Source organism: Brachypodium distachyon, chromosome 3 (assembly GCF_000005505.3).
Source record: "Brachypodium distachyon strain Bd21 chromosome 3, Brachypodium_distachyon_v3.0, whole genome shotgun sequence".
Taxonomy (NCBI): domain Eukaryota; kingdom Viridiplantae; phylum Streptophyta; class Magnoliopsida; order Poales; family Poaceae; genus Brachypodium; species Brachypodium distachyon.
This window is the reverse complement of record NC_016133.3, coordinates 35289369-35314373: the sequence shown is the minus strand read 5'-3', so window position 1 is coordinate 35314373 and position 25005 is coordinate 35289369. Positions and strand designations below refer to the sequence as shown.

At 40.5% G+C, this 25005-nt stretch overlaps 1 protein-coding gene across 3 annotated transcripts; it reads left to right on the top strand.

The window, feature by feature from the left end:
• The first annotated feature begins 1073 nt into the window (after positions 1–1073).
• LOC100843991 (CCR4-NOT transcription complex subunit 1) lies at positions 1074–21736 on the top strand. Of its 3 annotated transcripts, none has more exons than XM_003574274.4 (51): positions 1074–1309; positions 2695–2995; positions 3075–3297; positions 3382–3721; positions 3799–3912; positions 3985–4113; positions 4213–4389; positions 4485–4676; positions 5430–5567; positions 5689–5814; positions 5912–6156; positions 6304–6407; positions 7275–7369; positions 7463–7699; positions 7925–8131; positions 8261–8366; positions 8493–8584; positions 8777–8922; positions 9013–9121; positions 9200–9346; positions 9512–9559; positions 9641–9769; positions 9863–10102; positions 10187–10315; positions 10388–10470; positions 10551–10656; positions 10763–10858; positions 11019–11171; positions 11374–11556; positions 11647–11825; positions 11908–12034; positions 12123–12242; positions 12474–12518; positions 12634–12711; positions 12794–12910; positions 13533–13659; positions 14808–14908; positions 15000–15128; positions 15212–15289; positions 15935–16081; positions 16154–16288; positions 17490–17534; positions 17625–17768; positions 17874–17935; positions 19186–19339; positions 19428–19619; positions 19708–19812; positions 20100–20231; positions 20625–20873; positions 20972–21073; positions 21158–21736. In XM_003574274.4, the coding sequence occupies exons 1-51, from the start codon at positions 1211–1213 to the stop codon at positions 21293–21295; spliced, it is 7200 nt and encodes a 2399-aa protein (XP_003574322.1). In that variant the 5' UTR covers positions 1074–1210; the 3' UTR covers positions 21296–21736. The 3 variants fall into 3 exon arrangements, with proteins under 3 accessions (XP_003574322.1, XP_010234995.1, XP_010234993.1); XM_010236693.3 differs by having other exon boundaries at positions 10184–10315; positions 15000–15104; XM_010236691.3 differs by having other exon boundaries at positions 10184–10315.
• Positions 21737–25005: the final 3269 nt, after the last annotated feature.

Genomic DNA, 25005 nt, shown 5'->3' with positions numbered 1-25005 from the left:
AGAGGAGCATGAGATCAATTTGTACTGGCTATCGAGCACTTGTTGTTAACAAAACTGAAGTTTCGTGAAAAAAAACTGAAGTTAAACTGGTTGCTTAAATGCTTGTATAGAGCACTTGTTATTTACGGAACTGAAGAAATGATGTTTGCTTTTTTTAGGGGGTAACTGATGTTGGTTAAATTAGTACAAATAAAGACCGATCGTCATGTCCCGAACTGGGCTTTAAGTGGGCTAACTTGTGCACAGGGCCGGCTCTGTTGTGTTGAGAAAGATGAGGAATCCAACCATCGTTGGATGGGCAACAGACGTCATCTAGACGAGATAAGTTCTCCTTTGACTTCGCCACGTGAAGTTAGAGAATCCGGCCGCAAATCATCATAGTAGAAATTTACATGTGGATTTGTGCATCGATGCATAGGCGAGAGAGGTCTTCACCTTTTCAAAAAAAAATTAGAAGGCTAATGTTTTTATGATGTTTTTCAGAACGAAATATGTTGTTGTTTTTCGGTGCAATGGACGTCATCTAGACGAGGCAAGTTCCTGATGTTTTTCTGAACGAAATATGTTGTTGTTTTGAAACCGAATTAAGAGGGTGCTCCTGGGTGTAAAAAAACTGCTTGCCTGGTAATGCTGCAGAATTCATCACCATAAACTGTTGGTTGCAGCGTGCAGGGCCCTGCCGGCTGCACGACTTTAGCTGGCCAACGGGCTGGCCCGGCCCGCATCTTTATGTGTTTCTAAGTGGGCTGTGACAGCCTGCTACAGCGGAAGGCAAGCCCATTATCCCGCCCAAGCTGGCCCGACCCACGAGGAAAATACAGAGGAAACATATTTTTTAATTGTAAACGAGCCATTCCGTGCCGGCCTGCTGGCCTAAGGTCGAGGCCCTGTCACAGTCCAAGTCTGTTCGCGGGCCGGGCACGGCCCGTTTAGCCATGTACCGGTCCAGGCCGGAGCTGTCCTGGGCCTCTGCACTAGTGGGGTTTTTTGACGGGCCCGGCCCAGGTGGCCAGCTCTCAACGACTCATCGCCGTCTGCGGTCTGCCCATTCCCAACATTGGCGCACTCGATTTCGCCCGACCGCTTTTGCCCACCAGAGCTCAACAGAACACCCGCTTGCCTTCGCCTCTGCTCTGGAAGCCTCGCGCTCCCGTACTCGCAGCGAACCCAACCCTAGCACCGACACCCGCCCTTCGCCGCCGCCGGCGAGATGATCCCCTTCAATTCCGCCGTCGCCGCCGAGGTCAGCTCCCTCGTCCAGGGCGCCGACGACTCCACCTTCCAGTCCATCTACCGCGAGCTCTGTCAGGTAACTCGAGATGCGCCCCCGGCCCATCCTCGAAGCGGCTTCGCTTTCCTTGCCCCGTGCCTTTTTTGACCGATTCATGTTTCGATCGTCTGGATCTGATGATCCAGATCATGCTAGATTCGTGCTTAGGAAGGCCTCTATTTCAGGACCAATCTAGGGTTTGCGGATTTGGTTGTCTTGTAGTTGTCGGTAAAGTAATATAGGTTTGTGACGCTGTTGTACTTATGCGGATGTTTCTTATCTAGAGTTTTGTTCGGGGTTGGTTGCAATCATTTGATCGGATAACATAGAGCCTGTCGTTCGGTTCTTCTTGGTGCATTAGATGATTAGAGCCCTGAATACGAGACACATGCATCCCCTGATTGTTTCGTGGATTGTTATCTGCCATTTAAGCTTTAGGTAGTGTGATCAGCAGCTTATTTGTCCTTTTTTCTAGATTCGGTATTCACTGTGCATATTTTGGTGCTGACCACATTGTTTTCTTGCGAACATGGATAACCCTCGTAAAACTGTAGAGGTTTGCAGATGAGAGTTGCGTTAAGTTGCATCTGTTTGTGACCTTTTACATAATTTTGCATCGGAATTGCTTCACAGAGGACTTGGTTAAACTGTTGTTGCTACCTATCTCTGGAGAGGCTGAGCACCTCGACAGACAAGCAGTTCAGGAAGTACCTCATGCCACTTGGCAAGTTCTTTGACATCTTGTGGTGCTTGTAGTGTAGTTGTTTCTAGGGAAGTCCAGGTCCCGCAACTTCAGAGTAGGGCACGAGAACCAGAGATTTCTCACGCCTGTCTCACTTCGGAAGGGTTCTGTATGGCATAATTGTTGTACTCCCTCCGTCCAACAAAAGATGTCTCAAGTTTGTCAAAATTTGGATGTATCTAGACATGGCTTAGTGTATAGATGCATTCAAATTTAGTCCAACTTGAGACATCCTTTGTTGGACGGAGGGAGTATGTTGATTTTGCATTGTTGGTTTGTGCAGATCTTTAAAAGTTGCCATCTACTTAAAATGAAAAAAAAGGACACATCAAACCGCATGCTACTATTTGAATGGGTTATTAATGGCAATGTGGTGTCCCATTCCCATCTGACAACATTTACTCGGTTGCTTTAGATGATGCCCATCTCGTTTTTCGTTGGTCAATAGATACTTTCAAGTGTAAGATCTTGTTAGATGTATCCTACTTCTTTGTACAGTTTCTTTGAGGGACTTGTTTACCCGGTTGGTGTAGTAATGCAATTTTTTATCATCTGTGTGCCTGATTGAATTTTGGAAGTTGGGTTGCCCTAGTATTTTCTCTACATTTGTTCTGATCCCAAAGTTTGCTCCAACTTTATGGATTGGAGGCATCCTAATATGTTTTTGTTTTCACTGTTTCAGTTAGCAGACTGCAGTCCTGATGGTTGCATTTTACTGCTTCAAGTTTGTTTGGATGAAGTGCTGCTAAATGTTGGCGTGGGAAAACTCTCCCAATCGAAACGAGATCTTTTAGCCACCATTTTCAGATATTGTCTGGATAAACCATACTTTAGCACCTGTTTTTGTGAAGCACTGAGGACTGTATCTGTTAATGATGTTTTCCTTGAAACATTGTCAAATGAACTTGATCTATCAAGATCTGAGAGGGTTGGTATTGGACTTGCGCTGTCAGATTCTGAAAATCTAGGCTTGAATCTGAAAGGTAAGTGATTTTAGGAATTAAATTTGTTGATTCCTTGAGTTTTGTTAGGTGCTTATTGGGACCTTCTTTTGTATCGCAGGCCAAAAATTTTCAATTGCTCAAATTGAGGAGTTATGTTCAAATCCTGCACAATCTATATCGAATGACCAAATTCATGATATTGTTGTGTTTCTTCACCAGACGGATGGCCTCTCAAAGCATATGGATTCTTTTACTAACATTATCTCTCTATTCAAAGTTAAAGAGACGCCATTCCATGTTCCTGTCCCTATTCAGGAAGGCTATATTCAGCCAACTTCAAGGTTTTTAGATTTTTCTCTCATCTTTTTCATATCCTCTTTGATGGCCAACTGATGTTCATTTCGTTGCCCTTCTCTGTCTTACAGACATACAGAACTGTACATTGGTAGTCTGGATGATGATTTTGATTCTCTTTTATCTGAAATTGGAAAAGAAATAAGCATGGCTGATATCATTTCCGAATTGGGTTATGGATGTACTGCTGACATTGCACAATGTAAAGATATATTGTCACTTTTTGAGCCTCTCGATGATTTGGGCATATCTAAGTTGCTTGGGGCAGTTGTTTCCACTACCGTTGGTCTTTGTGAGGCTCACAATACATATTCAACGTTCATTGCGGCTTTTGGTAACAACCAAACCAGTGATTCAATTCAATCGACGGCATGGAATATCAATGTTCTTGTGGACTCGATCAATGAAATTGTGAGCTTTTATTATCTTGTCCTGCTAATTCTGTTCTTCTTTTCAATGATCTAACTTGTTTGTGGTTGCAAATGCAGGCCCCAAGAACCAACTGGACCAGTGTAATGGAAAACCTTGACCATGAAGGTTTCAATATTCCTGATGACGGAGCTTTTCGTTTATTGATGTCTATATATTCTCGTGCTTGCAAGGTAATATGCAGCCGTAAGGTTTGGAAACTGAATTCCTGAGTGTATAATTGACTAGTTCATTGAATCATACAGGATCCATTTCCTCTTCATGCCATTTGTGGTTCACTCTGGAGGAATTCAGAAGGGCAATTATCATTCTTGAAACATGCAGTAGCTGCCCCAACCAATATATTTACATTCAAACATTGTTCCAGAAAGATGGTATCTTATTGCATTAGCTTGTCGGCTTGTGTTGTTAATCCTAAACCTCTGGTGTTCACACACTTATACATGATATCATTTGTTTTGAATCTTCCTTAGGTTTTTCCGGACTTTGCTAAGCATGCCCAGGGCAATCAGGCTTGGTATTGCCTAGACCTTTTGGAGGTGTTATGCCAGCTTGCTGAGCTTGGCTATGCAACATTAGTGCGGTCAATACTGGACTACCCGCTGAATCACTGTCCAGAAGTCTTATTTCTTGGTGTTAGCCATATCAATGTATGTGTTTCTCTTCCTAGAAGCTAGAACTATAGAATGCTTTCCCTCAAACGCTGCATATTTTAACTACTATGAAATTTCTTTCTTGTTTGCAGACTGCTTATAATCTCATCCAGTATGAAGTATTATCTTTTGTTTTCCCTGCCATACTGAAGGACACTAAGCATAATAGTTTAGTGAACTATCTATGGCATCTCAACCCTTCCCTTACTATTCGAGGTTTTGTTGATGCCCATTCTGATATAGTTTGTCTTTTGAGAACTGTTGAAATATGTCAAGACCTAAAGGTAACACAATTACTCTTTATGCAGCGAACTTTTGAGTTGCAACTGAACATCATTGTTGTATTTTTTTCCTATCTTTTCTTAAATTCACATTCCTGATTTGTTTTGAGTTGCATATGCCTCAATGAATATGTGCTAGGTAAACTTGTCTGTATTGTGTGCGTACTGACTAGTAATAAGCATGATTTGAATTGGACGTGTTAATGGTAAAGCATGATTTCAGCCCAAACAAAAAATTTGCGACAGCGTCAACATAAATATAATAACTAATCGCTGTGGCGATGCTTAGAAAGGCAAACTGAACTGGCCAAACTGATAGTGATAGAAGATTATTGAGTTTTAACCGTGGACTGTATTTGTTCACTCAAGGATGTGTTGATTGCATATTTCTTGCACGTATGATGCATGTAACATTTATTATAATTGGTTAAACACCTAGTCTCATGTTGACCAATGTGGTGTTGACGCAACTATCTTTCTCTGCATTGGACCACTTGGCAAAACATAATATTCAATGAGATGTAGCTACAGCTTTCCATGCGATTTTAGCAAATAGAAATACAGTATAGTCTTCATGAATTTTATTCCACATGACTATTACATGATGTTGTATCTGGAGCTGTAACGTCATCAGTGTCAGTTATACCATTTGAATAGATTTTATCACGTCCATGATTATTAATCAAGTAAGCTATTGTGATTTTAACGGGTTCGGTAAGTGCTTGTTTCATCATCCTCTCACTTCTTATGAAACAGATTCTATCTTCTGTCCTTGATTCAACTCCACTGGCATTTAGCATCAAACTTGGTACAGTTTCCTTTCGCAATGATCGGAGTAATCTTGAGAAATGGGTGACTGAAAAGTTGAGTGCACAGGGAGAGACTTTTATTGAGGTAATATACATGACTTCCCCTACATTATTACCTAATCATGGGGATTTTACTTTTCTATAGGTACTTCTACCACAATTTTTCTCTATACCCTAACGTGTGTGCCAACACTTTTCACTCGCAGGAATGTGTTAATTTCTTGAAAGAAATTGTGGCCAACACAACTTATGATGGTGCGGCGGGTGGATTGCAACAACCTCAGTCTACTATCAGCAATATTTGCTGGGAATCTTGTCCTTTATTTATAAAGGTGCCGATGACCTCCTATTTTCTTGTTCCTGTTGCTACATTATAGTGACACACTGTGCATGAAAGTAATATATGTGCAATTGGTATGGAATTGGCAGGTTCTTCAGTCTCAATCGGAGCAGCTGTTGTCTAACCAACTGGTGGATGAACTAAGTAGAGTGGAAGCAGCGTATGAATCAAGGAATCATGGTGCTGTGGGAAGGGACATTCCTCCTCCTGAGGGAGGCTCTGATGACATTGAAGCACAGGCAAATTTATATTTTCATCAGATGTTTGCTGGAGAAATAAGCATCGATGGTTTGATACAAATGCTTGCACGCTTCAAAGAATCTACAAACAATAGGTGCTTTTCATACTAATTGGTCCACGATAGAGTAAAAAAAATGATAGGCGATGCAATGGTTGGCATGCTTTATATTCCTTAATCTGCTGTGCCATTTGTTCTTTTTCTTCACTTATGTTTGGATTCCTTAATCTTATGAATGACCAGGGAGGTAGCAATTTTCAATTGTATGATCTCTAATTTGTTTGAAGAGTACAAGTTTTTCCCTAAGTATCCAGAAGCACAGCTCAAGTTGGCTGCTGTCCTTATGGGTAAGCAGTGATCACTTTTGTTTTATTTTGCTTAACTTATCCAGATTCCAGCTGCATAGTTTGTTCTACATGTTACTTTATTACATGTGAACTTTAAGTTTTGCACAATGTTGACTGGTGAACTTACGAAAAACTGTGTATGTTTCGTAAATATCTTGTGCCTTGAATATGGGAATGAAGTTTTTCATTCAAGTTTGTCCTGGTTTTCTGTGAGCTCAACTTTCAAAGTTGTACTCCCTCCGTCCCATATTAAGTGACTCAAATTTGCCCAAATATGAATGTATCTATGCCTAAAAAGCGTCTAGACACATGTAATAGGAAGTCACTTAGTATGGGACGGAGGGAGTATATGACCTAGGAAGGTTGGACTGCAGATAGAGAATTCTTTTTCAGATAGAGAATTCTTTTTTTTAGTTCTGTTCTTGAACCTTGTCGGTTTGATTAAAAAATATTATTTTCACAAGAAATCTGTGTTGCCCCTGCGCATGCATTGCTTGCTCTGCTGGCTGGTCTAAACTGGGTGATACTTTGTAACATCATTCGCGTGAAGCTTTGCACTGAAAATAACTAGGCTATCATATATTGCTGTGATTTTATTTGCTTGCTATTTTGTCTGTATTTCCTGCACCCATTCTTAGGAGTAAATTATTAGAATATTATATACAAGTTAATAGCAGGACATGGATTGTTGTTCTGCCAATTTGTCAAGTTATGATGATATGATTTACTCCTGGTCGACTTCTCGTGTGTTGGTTTGCTTTTCTTATTAATGAAAAAAGTATGTGCAAAGCTGTTGCATGTTCTCTAAGAGATGTTATGATCTACTCCAGTCAATTGTTTTGTTATGTACTTTCATGTTTGGGATAGGCTCTCTCATCAAACATCAACTTATCGCTCACCTGGGACTTGGAATTGCTCTACGTAGTGTTCTTGATGCCTTGCGCAAGTCTATTGATTCAAAGGTTAGCTACTATTACTTGAACCTTTGTGATGTGCCCATTATCTCGCCAACTTTTGTGTAAAACTTCGAAGTGCTGGTGGCTTGATGACTGCAGATGTTTATGTTCGGTACAACAGCGCTGGAGCAGTTTATGGATCGTGTTATAGAATGGCCACAATACTGTAACCATATATTGCAGATTTCACATCTTCGTGGAACACACGGCGAATTAGTCTCTGCAATTGAGAGAGCACTTGCCAAGATATCATCAAGTCAAAATGAAACAAATCTCAGCAACATGTTTTCTGTCGATCAGCACGGTTCTGGTTTATCATCTATTGGAAACATAGAGGTATACTGGCGTTACATCTCAAGATGCGAAGTCATGCTGGATATATTTTTGGACTGCTTGGATAAAAAACTGCTTCTCGCTACATATCGTTTGACATTACCTAAAGATCTTATTCTAAGAAAACATTTCTTAAAGACAACAACAGTATTAGCTGTTATGCCTGCTATTGTTTTTGTACTACTATTACCATCTTCCCTAGATGATGGAGATCTCCGACTTGTGTAGGCTTCTGATGCATCATGGCAGTTCATCAACCCAACTCCAACACAACTTGAACGGCCACCTTCTTCTTTTCCACTGCAACAGAGGCACCAGGGTTTTCTTGGGGAGAGGTCCAGGGGTTCTACTTGCAGCCTTCAAGCTAAGAACAATTTATCTATGAGTCAACCTTCTCTTGCTTCAACACCTGCTGATTTACCTATTACGCAGAAGGTATGGGTATTTAATATTACGTGTGATGCTTGATAAAATTTGATAATCCTCCATTGTATATATCTTGTATATTAAGTTTATCAATGCGCTACGCTTCTTTAACCTTGTGCAAAATATGATCAAATGTAGGTTACTGCACCACCATCCTCACAAGCTTCTCCTCACCATTCAACCACTGTCCCAGCTCCGTCACAATCCACTAATTTTCTGAGGCCTAGAAGTTCGGCTCCTTCAGGTTACCTTATGGCTTACATGTTTAGTTCAATATTAACCAGAAATGTGTTAGTTATTGCTTGTAGCTGTGATGCTTCTTGTTTTAAAATGGATGGCCTGACTATCGTTTTATGATATCATTTTGCAGGCACACGATCTTCGTACACAACAGGATTCGGAGCTGCTCTAAATATCGAAACTCTTGTTGCTGCGGCAGAACGTAGGGATACATCAATTGAGGTCTGTTCAGTTTTTTAAAGTGAATTTGACCAAAGTTCTAGTGCAAAGAACCAAGTGGTATCATAGGGCGAGGTTTTTAGGAGTCTAGTATAGTTATTTATTTTATTTGAGTATGATCTTGATTCTTGATGCTCCGTGAGGTACTAACTTTTTGGCCAGTGCTAATTCCATTTCTGCTTTTACCTCACGTAGGCCCCTCCCTCTGAAGTCCAAGATAAGATTTTCTTCATGATCAACAATATTTCCATTTCTAATATGGAAGCCAAAGCCAAAGAATTTAATGAGGTTTTGCTGGAACAGTATTATCCTTGGTTCGCACAATACATGGTCATGAAAAGGTACCATTGGTCACCAATGTACTTCTTTTTGTTTTTATCTGATTATATTTTCTATGAATCAAATTCTAAAAGTATGCTCACATTTTACAGGGCAAGTATTGAACCAAATTTTCACGATTTGTATTTGAAGTTCTTTGACAAAGTTAACTCAAAATCCTTGAATAAGGAAATGGTGAAGGCTACATATGAGAACTGCAAGGTCATGCATTACTAATTTCTATCTTCCTCTCGTGTTCATCCAATCTCTCGTTGAAAACATTAAATTGTGTTTCTGCAGGCCTTATTGCAATCAGATCTTATCAAATCCAGTTCCGAAGAGCGTTCCTTGCTAAAAAATCTTGGCAGCTGGCTAGGAAAACTCACTATAGGAAGGAATCAAACATTACGAGCAAAGGAAATTGACCCCAAAATTCTTATAATTGAGGTAACACTACGATTCCAGCTTTTTTGGCCCATTTATAATTGCAGTTATCTCATGCCCATACCAGAGAGATTAGTTTTAGACTTTGTCTGTTGACTATTGCAGCTGATATGTTTATTTAGAGTTCTTTTGTGCTGACATTTTTCCATTCTGAATTCCTTTTTAAAGGCATACGAAAGGGGGTTGATGATTGCGGTCATTCCGTTTACTTCAAAGGTGCTGCTCTTTTTGTTGATCTGATTTAAAAAGGAACATTGTTTTATCGTGCATGTCGTGGTGACCAGATGTTACTTTCAGATTCTTGAACCTTGCCATTCAAGTATAGCATATCGTCCTCCAAATCCATGGACAATGGGTATTCTTAGCCTCCTTGCCGAGATCTATAATCTACCTAATCTCAAGATGAACCTGAAGTTTGACATTGAGGTTTGCTATTATTTTCCGCATCCTTTTGTCGGGGCTGTGAACTATATTTAGCTTAGAAATGTGGAAGCTAACTGTTATTATTTGGGATTGTAGGTCTTGTTTAAAAACCTCAGCGTGGACATGAAAGATGTAAAACCATCTTCTCTTCTTAAAGATCGTATTCGCCAAATTGAAGGAAATCCGGATTTTTCTAATAAAGACGTCAGTGCATCTCAAACACCAGTAGTTCCAGAGGTCTCCTCTGGTATGATGCCGGCAAAAAATCTTGTAGAAGTGCAACCAGAGTTGACTAGTACCTCCCGGACTACTAGCCTTCCAAATATGTTAACCCAGGTTGATTTTGTGCCATAACTAATTAATTTTTAAGACCTGGACATTTTTCTGTTCTTTATTCATTTTGATATTTTTATTCAGCAGTATGCGCCACCTCTTCGTCTTCCGCCAAACAGCATGGTAGAGGATGATAAGGTTGCTTTGCTAATGCCCGATCAGGTTTCGCCATCTCAAACACCGTCTCCATCACCCCCACTGTTTACTCTTAGTCAGGTTTGCCTTTTATTTTTGCTTCAAACTGATTTTTCAGTACTTGTCTGTATTTCTTATATGTTCTTGTTACAGCTTATTGCAGCAATACCACGGGCGGATATTTATTTCAGAATCAATGATAAGCTTAGCTCTCTTGGCTCATTGCAATATAGCAAGTATGTCTGTAAAAGATCAGCTTAGCTTACATTCGAAATATATTTTATTGGTGATCTGTTAACGCTCTTGATCTTCCTAGAATCATGGATGTTGCTTTGGATAAGGCTATTAAGGAAATTATTGGCCCTGTGATTCAAAGAAGTGTTACAATAGCTACCCGCACCACTAAGGAACTTGTTCTTAAGGTGAACATCATGGCCTTCATTCGTAGCTGTTGATTATTTTGATTGACTATTTGGCTTGCTGTGGTAGAGAAGTTTCTAACATACTATTATATTCACTTCCCTGCAGGATCTTGCAATGGAATCTGATGATAGTGCGGTATCTCGATCTGCACATTTGATGGTTGGCACACTAGCTGGAAGTCTAGCCCATGTAACTTCCAAGGTATTTCTGCATAAGCCTTTGTAGATTTAGTTTGTAGGTGCCGTTACAGTCTTTTCTCCCCTCAAACTCGGGTGTACTTGCAGTCTCAGTGCCTTTATTTGTTATGTTGACGTTCAGATCTCATGTATGACGGCATATTCAATTGTTCTGTCTTTTTCAGGAGCCTCTTCGTGTTGCTTTGTCATCTCATCTTCGAATTCTCATTCAGAACCTGAATAACAACAGTGAAAACACTGATCAGATTGTTCATATTCTTATCAATGACAATCTGGATCTGGGATGCGCCCTGATTGAGACTGTTGCAACACGCAAGGTAGCTCTCAAGCATTTTATTAAGTTCCTTATATGTGGCAATCTCAAGCTTTTGCTTCCATATATGTTATGGCCAAGTAGCGAAAGATATTTTGTTGCTTCACTTTACTCTGCTACCTATTGTATACAACTCGGCGCTGTTATATAGGATGAACTATAGAATGTTCTGTTACAGCATAACAATATCAATGAGAATCTTGCAGGCTGTTGAAATGATTGATGGAGAAATCAAACAGCCCTTTTCACAACTGAGGCGGCAAAAGGAATTACTTGGTTCGGCATATTATGATGCTTTCCCTTACACTCAAGGTCTTGCACGTGTCCCAGATGCACTTCGCCCAAAGCCAGCTGGCCATTTATGTGCTACCCAACAACGAGTGTATGAGGTGAAGCAGCTGAGAATAAATTTCCCCATATTCTGCCTTTTTTGCCAAACATGATTGACTTGTGCATCATGGTTAACCTTTTGATTTCAGGACTTCATTACTGTGTGGCACAGCCAGAGTAGTCAAAATGCTGGAGCCACCACTTCTGCTACTGCCGTGGCTGTTGCTCCGAGCAATTCCAGTATACCTCGACTTTATAGCCCAAATTTGGCACAGCCAGCAGACCTGGTTCCTGAAGAGTCAGATCATGGTACTACACAACTTTCAAGGTAACGATGCTTGGACTTCCATCATTTGTCTACTCCTATTGGAGCGGCGTGTTCTTAATAAGATATCTTCTGTCTTCTGAAGTGTTACTGGACAAGTTGGAACAAGTGACACTTTTACCCAAGTCGGTGGAACCACAAACCTTGCATCTGTATTCCCACCTATGCTGTCTAATGACATTCCAGTGGGCGAACCAACAGCTGCATCTAAAGTCAGTGACTTCAATTCTTGTCTTTGCATGAAGCGTATAGTGAAGAATTTGAATTTGATTTTCTTATCTTGCAAAATCCTGCTACCAGGATCTAGGTTCTACAGTACCTCTTTCACCTACGACTGCTGTTGATCGTATGGAATCTGTTTTCGCTGAACCACTGAATACTGATGATGCATTAGACAGATACCAACAAGTTTCACAGAAGGTAACAGTTACTGTTTTAGCTGAAGGTTGCTGTATTTGAATCCAGCTAGTACTTTGGACGAATGACATGTACCTAAAGTGGAATCTAGTCTGACTAGACTTGTTGTCTTACCCTTGCTGTTGATAAAGTGGCCTTTGTTTGGCTGTAGATGTCTTGCATTAAAATAAACTGCATTCCACCTTTTCAATGCTGTGACTTAGCAAACTTCCACATTATACTTTGTACTTTCAGTTGGAAGCCTTGATTGCCAACAATGGTAAAGATGCAGAAATTCAGGTTAGCTATTTTGCTATATGTCCCGAGTATTTGCCTTCTGGATTAATTTTTCTTTCAATTTCCTTATATTGGTAGACATCATGTGGCCCTTATGTTTGTTCATTGTTGTGCTCAGTCTGTTATTGCGGAAGTTCCTGATATCTTACTCAGATGTGTCAGTCGGGATGAAGCTTCTTTAGCTATTGCACAAACGGTTTGTTATCATTTCTCCTTTGTATTTCTATATTTATTCCTCTAGTTCTCATTTCTTGTCTACTTGGTTATTTTGCTTTCAGGTTTTCAGAAGTTTGTACGAAAATGCATCAAACAGTACTTCTGTAACATGGCTTCTAGCAATTTTAGTTGCAATACGTGATGTTTGCAAACTTGTCATTAAAGAGATAACAAACTGGGTACGTTTCTTCAGCCTTTGCAATAGACATCTGTTTTTATTGTCCAGTTAAAGGTAAATTATGGGGCAGGAGCTCTTTTAGGCCCTTTACAACAAAAAAACTGTTTTCATTAAGTGTCTTTGCCATTTATTCTTCTATTTTGTGGTACAGCCTGCATGCCCATTGTATTTAAAGGTTTCAAAGAAGACCTTTGTATTTATAGCTTGGTTTATGAACATTTTAATCTGTTACATCTTCTTTTGCATCATATAAACACTAAATCGTGAAGCTATATTTTGTAGGAACCTTGTTTGTTATTCTAAATTCCTGTTTCATACTTTTAGCATGTTCTGATTCTGGATTGGGGCTATTTATGACAATGTAAACCATGATTTTGCCAGTAGCCTAGCTGAAATTGATGCCTACAACTGTATAATTCCTTGTTCTCCCTCCGATCCATAATAAGTGTCAGGGATTTAGTACAAAGTAGTACGTATTTGTTACAATAGTGAGATATTGGAAGTCATGATTCGTAATTGTTAAATAAATTCTGATGAACATTTGCTGCTGTGTATATTTTATGATGACTTTATGTGGCATCTATATTTTATTAACTGGACAAACATTTCTTATTTTTGTGTAGGTAATATATTCTGATGAAGAAAAGAAGTTTAACCTTGACATAATTACTGGACTCATTCGTTCTGAGATTCTCAATCTTGGGGATTACAATGTTCATCTTGCTAAGATCATTGACAGTGGAAGAAACAGTAAGTTGAAATACATATTTTCTGCATTTGGGTAATGAGAAACGGCCCGAAATCGACATTTTTTCGCCTCATATAGCATTAAGCAGTATGCACATGCTTAGGTGCCCTTCTTTTTTTTGTGTGAATTTATGTGCCCTTCTAATTGGGTAATAAGAAAAAAAAATCTCGTATTCCACTTTGCTTGATTCCATGATTATTGCTATGGGATATGGTGATGGTATTTTGTCTTACTGAAACTAACCAAAGGGGGGGAAATGTCAAAACTGTCAGAATTTGTCCTAGTATCATCCAATGGTGAGGCCACTGAAGTACTCTGGATTAGTGGTAACCGTCTACATGCAATACACGTGTCGACTAATACATGAAAATTTATTGGTCAGAAAAATCGTCCAAACTATTGGAGTAATTCAAATTAGTGGGATTTATTTGTAATTGATTTTGGGTTTTCATAATTGTTTGAAAGCTTTCCAAATTATCCGTCATGTGGAACCAATGGGATTCATTTGTAATTAGTTGGGTTTCCATAATTCATGTGGCCTAGGTTGATTTTGTGGTTAGTAAAAGCGTGACATACATCATTGAAGCGACGTGGGATGTTGGATGTCTTGGATCTTTTGGATCCTCCATGACTCGTGCTTTTAGTAGTAGTAGGGATTAAACATGAAATGTGATAGCTTTGGTTGGTGGTTTTCTCTGATTGCTTTTGCAGAACAGTAATTACTACTGATAACTGGAACTACCTGTTTTCATGAGTTCAAGTATTTGACTGTTAACGGAGTATCTATTAGGAACTTGGGCCTTTAAAATATCTGGCATCTAGTATCACAGAGGCAACCCTGTAGCCTTCTGATTCTAGCCCATCATGTTGCTCTTATGATTTTGCTCAGAAACTAATACCTGTCTGTAGCTTCAGTGATTGATTGGGTATGCCAATAACTGACCCTATACTGCCAGTTTACTCTGTTAGACCGAACCTACTGCAGTAAAAGTGTTACTTGAACAGCTCATACATAAAAGGTGTTGTCAATTGGTGAAAAAAAAATATAATCCTTATTAGATACTAAGGGTCTGGTCTTTATGCAATGATATCGGCTACTTTAATATATAGTTTCATCGATGAGTATTCCTGTTCCCCTCCCTCTCCTCAGGGGCTGCAACGGAATTTGCTATATCACTTGTCCAGAGATTGATTACCCAAGAGCCCACTGGAGTCTCCGAGTTTTATAATGTCGTTGATGCATTATCAAAGGTAGGCCATTTTATATGAGATCTCTTATGCTGATGTTCTAATTACCATGTATTTCTGTTAATAACAAGTGGTAATATGTTCTATGTCACAGCTTGCAGTCAGGCCCAGTTCACCTGAATCGTTGCAGCAGTTGGTTGAGATTGCAAGGAGTAATTTCAACAATGCTGCTAGCTTTCTGGCCATGAAGGATGAAAAGGTTAGGCAGTCAAGGGATCAAAAGGTTTGAATGTTCATACATGGTCATATGTTTCTCCATTCTGTATTTTTTTTTACTCGGATGGTTAATTGCTCAAACAATAACAGGTTTTATCTGGTCGTCCTTCGATTTATAAAGAAGAAAATGATACTGCTTTGGCTGATTCTGTTAGTTTTCAGGACCAGGTCTATGCAACACAATACCCTTTTTTCTGTAACCCATGCATCATTTTATTATGGCACATATTAATGATAAAAAATAAGTACTTGTCTTTATAGGTCTTAACTATTAGTAACTCTTTTTTCATCACATTTTATTATAATTTGCATTACAATGTATCTGTTGTGTCGCTTAACTATCAGAACTGTTTCTGAAAGATGGTGTTTCACACTGTTCAGTATACCAATTATGCCATCCATCTTACCTTCATCGTATTTGCAATGTGTGTTGTTATAATGCTCTGTGCAAACATGTATGCACACTCAACACAGGCACATATTTTCTTTCCATGTCTACACAATCACTGTTACATGTCTATAAGAGTGCGATATATTTGCAACTTTATGATACCACCTCTCTTTGAGAAAATTAATATTTATAAATGCCATTATTTGCTATGTCAGTTGAGGACTTTATTATTGCGGAATATATCCCATCATACAGCAGTAATCCAAACTCTGCGTGTCCATGTGTTAAATTTATTGTACATGACTGCATTGCTTCTCTGTCTTTCTCCAGCATGTAGTTGATTTGTATATGCCTTTTTCTTTCTCGACCTTTTTGGAGTTTAAAAATGTACAAAACTAATATGGTATTTGATTGATGTACAGGTTGCAGTCTTGTTCTCGGACTGGTGTCACATATGTGATCATCCAACCATGGGTGATTCAGCATATAGTCATTACATTGTGCAGCTGCAACAGAATGGCTTGCTTAAAGGAGATGATTTGACTGACCGCTTCTTCCATGCTCTCACGGTGATTGTTCTATCAGTATCTATTTTTATATTGCTCTATGATACCTGAGGTCTAATACTTCAAATAAATCAGGAACTTGCTGTCACACACACTATTGTCTCTGAGCAAGTTGCTCCTGGTGGTATATCTCAGCAGGCAGCCCAACAACTACAGATTTCATATTTCTCCATTGATTCATATTCGAAGCTTGTGACTTTAATGGTCAAGGTATTTTTAATGTTTTTACTTCAACGAAAATATTTTGATTTTCTCGCATTGAGCAAACAAAATTTGATGCATAATATTTATGATCTCCATATAGTTGGTCAGCAGTGGTAGACCTTGCCAGGGTTTTTTGTGAGCCTTTCTGCTGCTGCCAGGTTCCTAATCGTGACACTCCTGTTGTTGCCCAGACCACCAAAAGTGGTTGTCCTGTAACGTTCGATCATGTGACGAAATATCCAAGTAGAACCCTTTGGGTTTGCCCACCCGAGATATTTTGATACATCATCTGATATCTTGTCAGGCCATAAGACTGGTCCAAGTAGAACCCTTTGACTTTGCCCACCCAAGATATTTTGATACATCGTCTGATAGCTTGCCAGGCCACAAGACTGGTAAACAGATAACAATGTGTCAGAGCTGTAGGCTATTTATGTTACTCAAATAACTTCTATATTTATTTAGCATTATTAGAAATTCATTTCTCTCTGTTGATTTGACAAGGAATTGTGTAACACTTATTTTGAAAGTGATATTCTTTAGGGAGAAGTCTATTTGATCCCCTGACCTACGAGGGTTCATTCCACTTAACCCCCTGAACTTTTGGAAGCCATCTGTTTAATTCCCTATGATGGTTTATAGAGCGAATCTACCCAGGTGGCTCTCTCACATGGACATCACTAGTTTTGTTTTGTTTGTTTTACTGTTAGACACATGGGATTATCAGTGACGAAGAATGGAGAGCCGCCATTGCTCTGCTTTGTGTTTAGAGGCAACAGTGGAGCGGCCAGTGGCTGGCTGGATTTAGTCTTACAGAGGAAGGTGACCCAAATCGAATCAGTGAAGCACGGGGGACCCATAGGTGGTACTCCTCTTTCTTGGAACACTGGGCATCGACGCTGAGCAGCGGCCATGGCCAGTTACCGTGGCAACAGCTACACAGTTTTCAATAGTTTAGGTGGTTGGTTGATGCTTTTATCGTTCAGAGGGGTAAATGACCATGGCCTAATAGTTGAGGCAGTCAAATACACTTTTTCCTATTTCTTTATATTGTGAAACATATATCATGAAAGATAATTAGATGAACATATATTATTAATTAACCATTGAAAAAATATGATAAACTTGATTTGGAAGGTCTCACTTCTATTGAATATTGAAGCTCTTCAAGATAAATTTTACTTACTGTTCCTTATACAATCTTCAGTACTGCGTGGATTTTGGACCAAATAAAGGCAGCCTTCTACCAAAGGTCAGTGTTCACCTTTTCAATAATGCTCATACAGAATGTAAGGTTGTATTGGGGAGATGGGCTAATATGTTTCCTTTCACTGCTGTGCAGTTTCTCTCTGTAACCGCTAGGACCATTCAGAAAGATGCAGAAGAAAAGAAAATTAATTTCAACCCTCGTCCGTATTTCAGATTATTTATAAATTTGTTAAGTGAGCTTAGTACTGCTGACCTTCATGAGGGTGCTAATTTTCAGGTATTAGCCATGAAATTTCAGCTTCACCAATTAGATATGCTAACATAATAATCAGATTTGTGAAACTTTGCACATTTTTTTTATGACAATGGTTCATTGTCCCAGGTTTTGACTTCGTTTGCAAATGCTTTCCATTTGCTGCAACCCTTGAGAGTTCCTGCATGGAGGTTTGTCATATTCTTTACTTGTCAATTTTCGTAATATTTGTGATTGTCTTCTCCATCTTGAATCCTTAACGGGCACAAAATAGTGTGTTCCTAACAATGCCTGGTGCTGTAATTGACGTCAACATATGGTATCAAAATACCATCTTTATACCATCTGAAATGGTGGGCTTGTGAAGGATGGTCGAGTCCTAGAATTGTGGATAGACCAACCATCTGATCCTTATTCCAAACTTCACCTGCCATTCCAATTTCCACATGGTCTCATGGTCATGATTTCATTAGAGGATGGGGAATTAGGCCATGGAACCAAAATTGCAGATAGGCCAACCATCCTAGTATGATGATTGAAACCCCTGTAAATTGATTAAAGGCTTGTAGAGTCGTGCAAGAAACAATTAATAGAAGTATTCACTGTAAAATGAAAGAATGTTTTGATTCATGGTTATATATATTAGAGCTTTTTTACTGTACCTTTTGATATTACATGAACGAGGGAGTAGCAGAATTGATCCGTTATCCTTAAGATTAATATGGTTAGTTAAGATTTTTCACACGCAGTCCATTTTTCCTCCAAAACACGATAGGACTGATCGGACGAGGTCCATTAGACCCAAAACTACTGATTGCAACTCCGTTCGTCGCCGCCATCTCCAGAAAAAGAATGCCAGCGCCGCGCTGCTCCATCTGTTCGTTGTCGCGCGTCCCTGCTCCTCCACCACTCGCCTGTACCTTTCAGCCGGCGCTGCCCTTCTTCGCCCGCGCCTAGGGCTGCTCGTTCCTTGGGGTTCGGACTTTGCTAGCCGACTCAGTTCCGCGTTTGGAGCGAGAGGGACCAGGGACGATTCCATTCCCGTTTTGAGCGAGGGACGGTTTGCCGGTCAGGCAGATGGGCCTGGGCTGGCTTCTTCAACAAAACAAAATTTTCTGCGTGGTTTTTATTCAGGACTGTTAACTGATTTTACGCTTCATCGAACTACTACTCTGTTTTGTTACTCCTGGTTTTACCACCAGTATAAATTGATATGGGCCTTTGGATCTACTAAAATGGATGGCTCACAACAATTTGAACGCACCGTAAAAGACCTCATATATTATATCCCTCATAAGTCTGACCTCCCCATCCCTGTATGTGCTTTTAAAAAAATTTGAAGTGGTGAAATAAGTGTGATAGGTATGTGAAATTAGTGCCGCTGACTCAAAGTTACTATGTACTTATGTTGCATGCCAACTATATACCTTTCCCGCTGCAGTTTCGCTTGGCTTGAATTGGTAAGCCATAGAAGCTTCATGCCGAAGTTATTGATGTGTAATTCCCAAAAAGGCTGGCCATTCTTCCAGAGACTGCTTGTTGATTTGTTCAAATTCATGGAACCATATCTAAGAAATGCTGAGCTGGGACAACCTGTAAGTTTTATTCCTGCATTTTCAGTTTCAGATGTATCGTACAATGGATGTTGCACTCTGATGGACTTCTACTATTCTCTCTTTGTAGATTCATCTTTTATACAAAGGAACTTTGAGAGTACTACTTGTTTTACTGCATGACTTCCCAGAATTTCTTTGCGACTACCACTTCAGTTTCTGTGATGTGATTCCTCCAAGCTGCATTCAAATGCGTAATGTTATTCTCAGTGCTTTTCCACGCAATATGAGGCTTCCAGATCCCTCTACTCCTAATTTGAAGGTATTTGCTGGTTACGAGTGCATTTTCCTACAATCTTCTACCTGTTTTTTTGTAGTTTAATCAACTCCGGCCGTTTCTTGAAACACAGATTGATCTGCTAGCTGAAATTTCAATTGCTCCAAGAATCATGTCTGATGTGGAAGGAGCTTTGAAGGCAAGGCAAATGAAGACTCAGGTTGATGAGTACCTCAAGGTGAATGACCATTGTTGCTGATGTTGTGCTACGCTTATTTTTATATTGTGCATTTTTCTGACTTAACAGTAGCTTATACTGTAGACAGTCTTGTAAGCTGATCTGACGCATTAATATACTCCTTCCGTCTCATATCAAGTGACTCAAATTTGCCCAAATATGGATGTATCTATACCCAAAAAGCGTCTAGATACATGTAATATTTCGTCACTTAATATGGGACAGAGGGGGTAGTAAATTGTTTTAAACTCATGAAGTTCTTTTTTCTCTCATTTGCACTCGTGCAGAGGCCTGAAGGTTCGTCCTTTTTAACTGATCTAAAGCAGAAGTTACTGCTGCCTCCTAGTGAAGCAAACGTTGCTGGGACTCGTTACAATGTTCCCCTAGTTAATTCGCTTGTTGTCTATGTTGGCATCCAGGTTAGTATCTTTGCCCTGTATATTGCATGCAACTACCCTTTAAATTTCAGTATTGGCTGACAACATATGGACCGAGTTTAAAGCTTTTGACTGGTTTGATTTGTGTCCAAATTTAGTACCTGAAAACCCAGCCGAATTGGCTGGCAGTGACAGCCTTACCAAGCTTTTCTTGATAAACCTATTACTGTCAAATTATTTGAAAGTTGCTCCATAATAAAAGCAAACTTCGGCTCCCAGGGCATAAACATATCTTGTTTTTAAAATCATTGCATCAATCCAAAGGATTTACAGTTACAGTCATGAAGTATTTTAACTTTGTTTCCTTTGTTTGCGATTGAATACTTGCTGGGTATGATTGAAGACTCTAAGATGGTACTTTATTTATAAATGTAGGCCGTGCAACAGTTGCAGCATAACAAGGCGAATGCATCAGCATCAGCGCAGCAAGTGAACCAAAGTTCTCAGTTGGATAACGTTCAGATTGAAACAGCTACCGAGGTCTTCAGAAATCTTGCAGTAAATATGGATACAGAAGGCAGATACCTCCTCCTGAATGCAATTGCTAACCAGCTACGCTACCCAAACAACCATACTCACTACTTTTCTTTCATCATCCTATATTTATTTGCTGAGACAACACAGGTACGTCAATGATTTCCTTCTGTTTTTGTGGGCATTGTGTGGTAGTCATTTGTGAAATACCTTATCACATTCTGACGCCACACAACTGAAACATGCAGGATATTATACAGGAGCAGATAACTAGGGTTCTTTTAGAACGCCTAATAGTTAACCGTCCTCATCCCTGGGGGTTACTTATTACGTTCATTGAGCTCATAAAGGTATGCTCCTGTGACCACTTAAAGCCATGATGCTCCAGACGATTCTGGCTGGAAAGAGTTCTAATACATGGTTTCTTTCTGTAGAATCCTCGCTATACTTTTTGGGCTCGGTCCTTCATACGCTGTGCACCTGAGATTGAGAGGCTATTTGAGTCTGTCGCAAGGTCTTGTGGAGGAAAAACTGCGGAAGAGGGAACCGTGATAGCTGATGGTGGTCATTAGAGAATGTTGATGCGTCCAGTCAGCTGTCTGTGCATTGAGGGCTGTCAATCATTTGTTAAGAACAATCTAGTTCTGTGCAGTTTACCTGTAAATTTTCCTTTTGAGCTTTTTTTCATATCGGATAATTTAGGCTTTATTGGCCAATGGTGTCAGTAGAAACTGTGCTTTCATTTGAATTGACCGTCCTCCAATTTCGCTGTAACCAAGGGGGGTGGCCAATGGTTTCAGTAGAACTGTGCTTTCATTTGAATTGACCGTCCTCCAATTTCGCTGTAACCAAGGGGGATCTCGCCGAGGGTCCTGGCAATCGTTAATCTGCCAGTCAATCATGGCATGTGAGTTATGCCTGGACTTGATCCTGTAGTGAGTAATCATGGCATAAACCGGCTCTTGATGTAATAACAGCTTTGTGTTCAGCTTGCGGTTTGTTCTGACACCAAATCTTCGCCCTCCATGACCACTGGTAGCCCACGTTTTTTAACATGCAATGGTTAGCTCGACCCTGGAATTCGACAGGTGCCATGACATGATGGAAAAGCAGTTCACTGCAATGTAAAACAAAATTTGACATATGCGCCATGGTTTGGTTTTGTAGAATTAGTGGCATTCTCAAAATTTAGGTTTACATAATCAGAGCCAGGATATGAGTTTTTGAGAGTTGGCGACATTCTGCAAATTTGAGTACCTGGGTACTACACGGCGGAAGTGTTTGGTTGTGATGGCCCCATGGTGGGACCCGTCGCACAGGGGCACAAGGCACCCAAGGTCTTTTGCTCCAGGGACGACGCTTGCAGATGAGTCAAGTAACAAATTCTCCGAGTTGACGACGGAATTCGGATTGGCAAGGACATTGTCAATCCCATAAGCCTTAGGCCGCCGTGTATGGTTGTGATGGCCCCATGGTGGGACCCGTCGCACAGGGGCACAAGGCACCCAAGCGACCCGTCGCACAGGGGCACAAGGCACCCAAGCGACGGGCACAAGGCACCCAAGTTCTTTTGCTCTAGGGACGACGCTTGCAGATGAGTCAAGTAACGAATTCTCCGAGTTGACGACGGAATTCGGATTGGCAAGGACATTGTCAATCCCATAAGCCTTAGGCCCCGTTTGAAACACAGGATATGAAAAACAGAGGAATAGGAAAATTGCAGGAATTGAATGCCATGTTCTCTAGTTTGGATGCTTCACATGAATATTACAGGAAAGTTTTTTTCACAGGAGATACAACAAGAGAGATAAAAGACACATGTTGCATTGGAGTTCTCAAACGAAATGAAAACACGAGGTTTGAGCAAATGTTTTGAGTCTGTCGCAAGGTCTTGTGGAGGAAAAACTGCGAAGGAGGCATCATGAAGCAAAGAAAGTATTCCTATAGGAATTCTCACTACAAATCCTACAATCCAAATGGCATCATTGGAAAATTTTCTGTAAAATTCCTATGAAAAACCTTACTGTCAGATTTTTTTTTTTGAGCCATCCATTATATTAGATCTAACGGTTGGAGATGGATTATACCTCCTGGTACCATCACATCAATGACGACATTCCAAGAGGAGGTACCAGCGCTAAGAAAGTAATTTCGTCTCCTGCTCGCACGAACTACTGCGGAGGAGAAGGGATTGGACCATAATCCAGGAGATGAAGGGTGAGGTTGGCGTCTTCTCTCGGCACGGCCTCCGTTCCCAGCCGTCGAGGCGCGCCAGGATGGCAGCGCGGCAAAGCTGCTGCTGCCTGCTACCACAGCTCCCTCGGGTGTAAAAGATCGGTATGGTCGACTAGATGGGGGTAAATAGGCGACTAACAGATTTTACGTTTTCTTTTCACTTTTAGGGATACAAACATCAATATATGGGTTCACTAAAACGTCTAAATGATGAACAGCCCTATTATGATGCAATAGCCAAAGCAATTGCCCTATTATGATGCAATAGCTGAAACAATTGCAGAAGCACAAGATAAACAGTTAAGCTTGGCAAGTAAGTTGCAAGAATGATACCACATGCGGAGATGAAGATTTGACTCCGGAGTTCCACCTTTTGGGGAGGTGTACGTCTCCGTTTGGAGGAGTGCTTTACCACAAAGTTAGATGCGCCACAAAGGCTCACTCTATTCTTCTCTCACTACACCACAAAGGCGATGTGAACTCCACTAATGGCTTCGTTGAGAGCGAACGGCGAACCCTTACAAACTTGACTGGGGCTCTCTCCACAACTTAATTTGAGGCTCCCAATCCAATCCTCGAGCTCTTCAACACTAAGGATGAGCACGAGGCGACTTCTTCCGTCTAGGGTTCCCAACAACCCAAGAGAAACGAAATCCACAAAGGAAACAAGGGGAATCAACGTTTTGACTTGGTGAAACCCTAGATCAAGATCTTCTCCTCCAATTCTCAAAGAATCAAGAGTTTTGGTGAAGCACTTAGGGAGGGTGATCTTGGAGATTTAAGCTTTTGTGTTCTTGGGGAGAGAGAGTGGTTGTTCTTGGCTTGTGCTCGGGCCAGAAACCCGTTGGGGACGAAGGGGTATTTATATGGGCTCCCCAAAATCGAACCGTTATACACTGCGCAGTCACAGACCGGAACTTCCGGTTCTGCGGAAGTTCCGCAAATTCACCGAGGGGTAACAGAGAGCGACTGGAGGTTGGGCCGGAAGTTCTACCGAAACTTCCTCAATCCTAGAGGTTCCAGGTTAGCCCTCCTCAATCCTAGAGGTTCCAGGTTAGCCTCCAGCAAGAAGCAGCAGCAACAAGATTGGTTTTCCCTCATCTCACCAATGGGATTAGGCTTTATGTGCGTGCTAATATGGTAGATTTGTCTACGTGAAGTTGATTCACTCATTTCCTTTCCATGTGGACTCTCTTTTTATAGTACGGATTCCTACGACTATTGGGATCGCAGCGAAAATACAATATTAATACAATTACCCGGTATCTCTTCACATGGAACCACTATTGGGATCTAAAGGCACTCTAGAAAAAGAATTTCTACAGAAAAGGTTGGCTGTACGCCATGCCCTCATCTCCGACTCTAGCACAACGAGAAGATCGGTCTGACGTTCGTTTCATGCTGCTGTAAGAACCGTAAATGCCAAAAAATCATGAAATGGTTACATGTTTGAGGCTTACTTGGTTTAAAAAACATAATTATCATAATCCACCACAATACCAAGCTCATCCTAAGAGCATTTGCAATGGTCGGGGCTTAGCAGCTTAACATGAAAAAATAATTACCAGGAGGTTAAAATACCAACTGCAAGCAGCTCCATCTTCCAGTGTTAGGTGCTAAATCCAGACGCTTAACTAGTGTTCAGATGTTACCGCTCTTCACGCCATGAGCCAAAAAATGATGTAGCGCCAGATGACTCTTTTGGCAGTGACGCCATAGATGAGGCTAGGATTAGAGTCAATAATCGCAGATTGGCCAAGATTTTGATACTGTCATCGGCTTATAATCGCCGCACTGGACATGCCCCAAGTCCTTCATGTCAGTGTTCGACAAGCTAAGTTGTTCTAGAGCACTAAAAACGTTCTTTGCTTTTCTTCTTGGAACTTTACAAGCTATTAGCTTTTTGTGCCCGTGCTTTCACTACTACGATACTAATCTTTCCCGAGGGCTGAACTACCGTCGGGTATGTATGATAACTCTCGGATATTGTAATGACCGACAGTGCCCACTCGGCTATCTCCACTCGGGCATGTTTAGTCTGCCATTA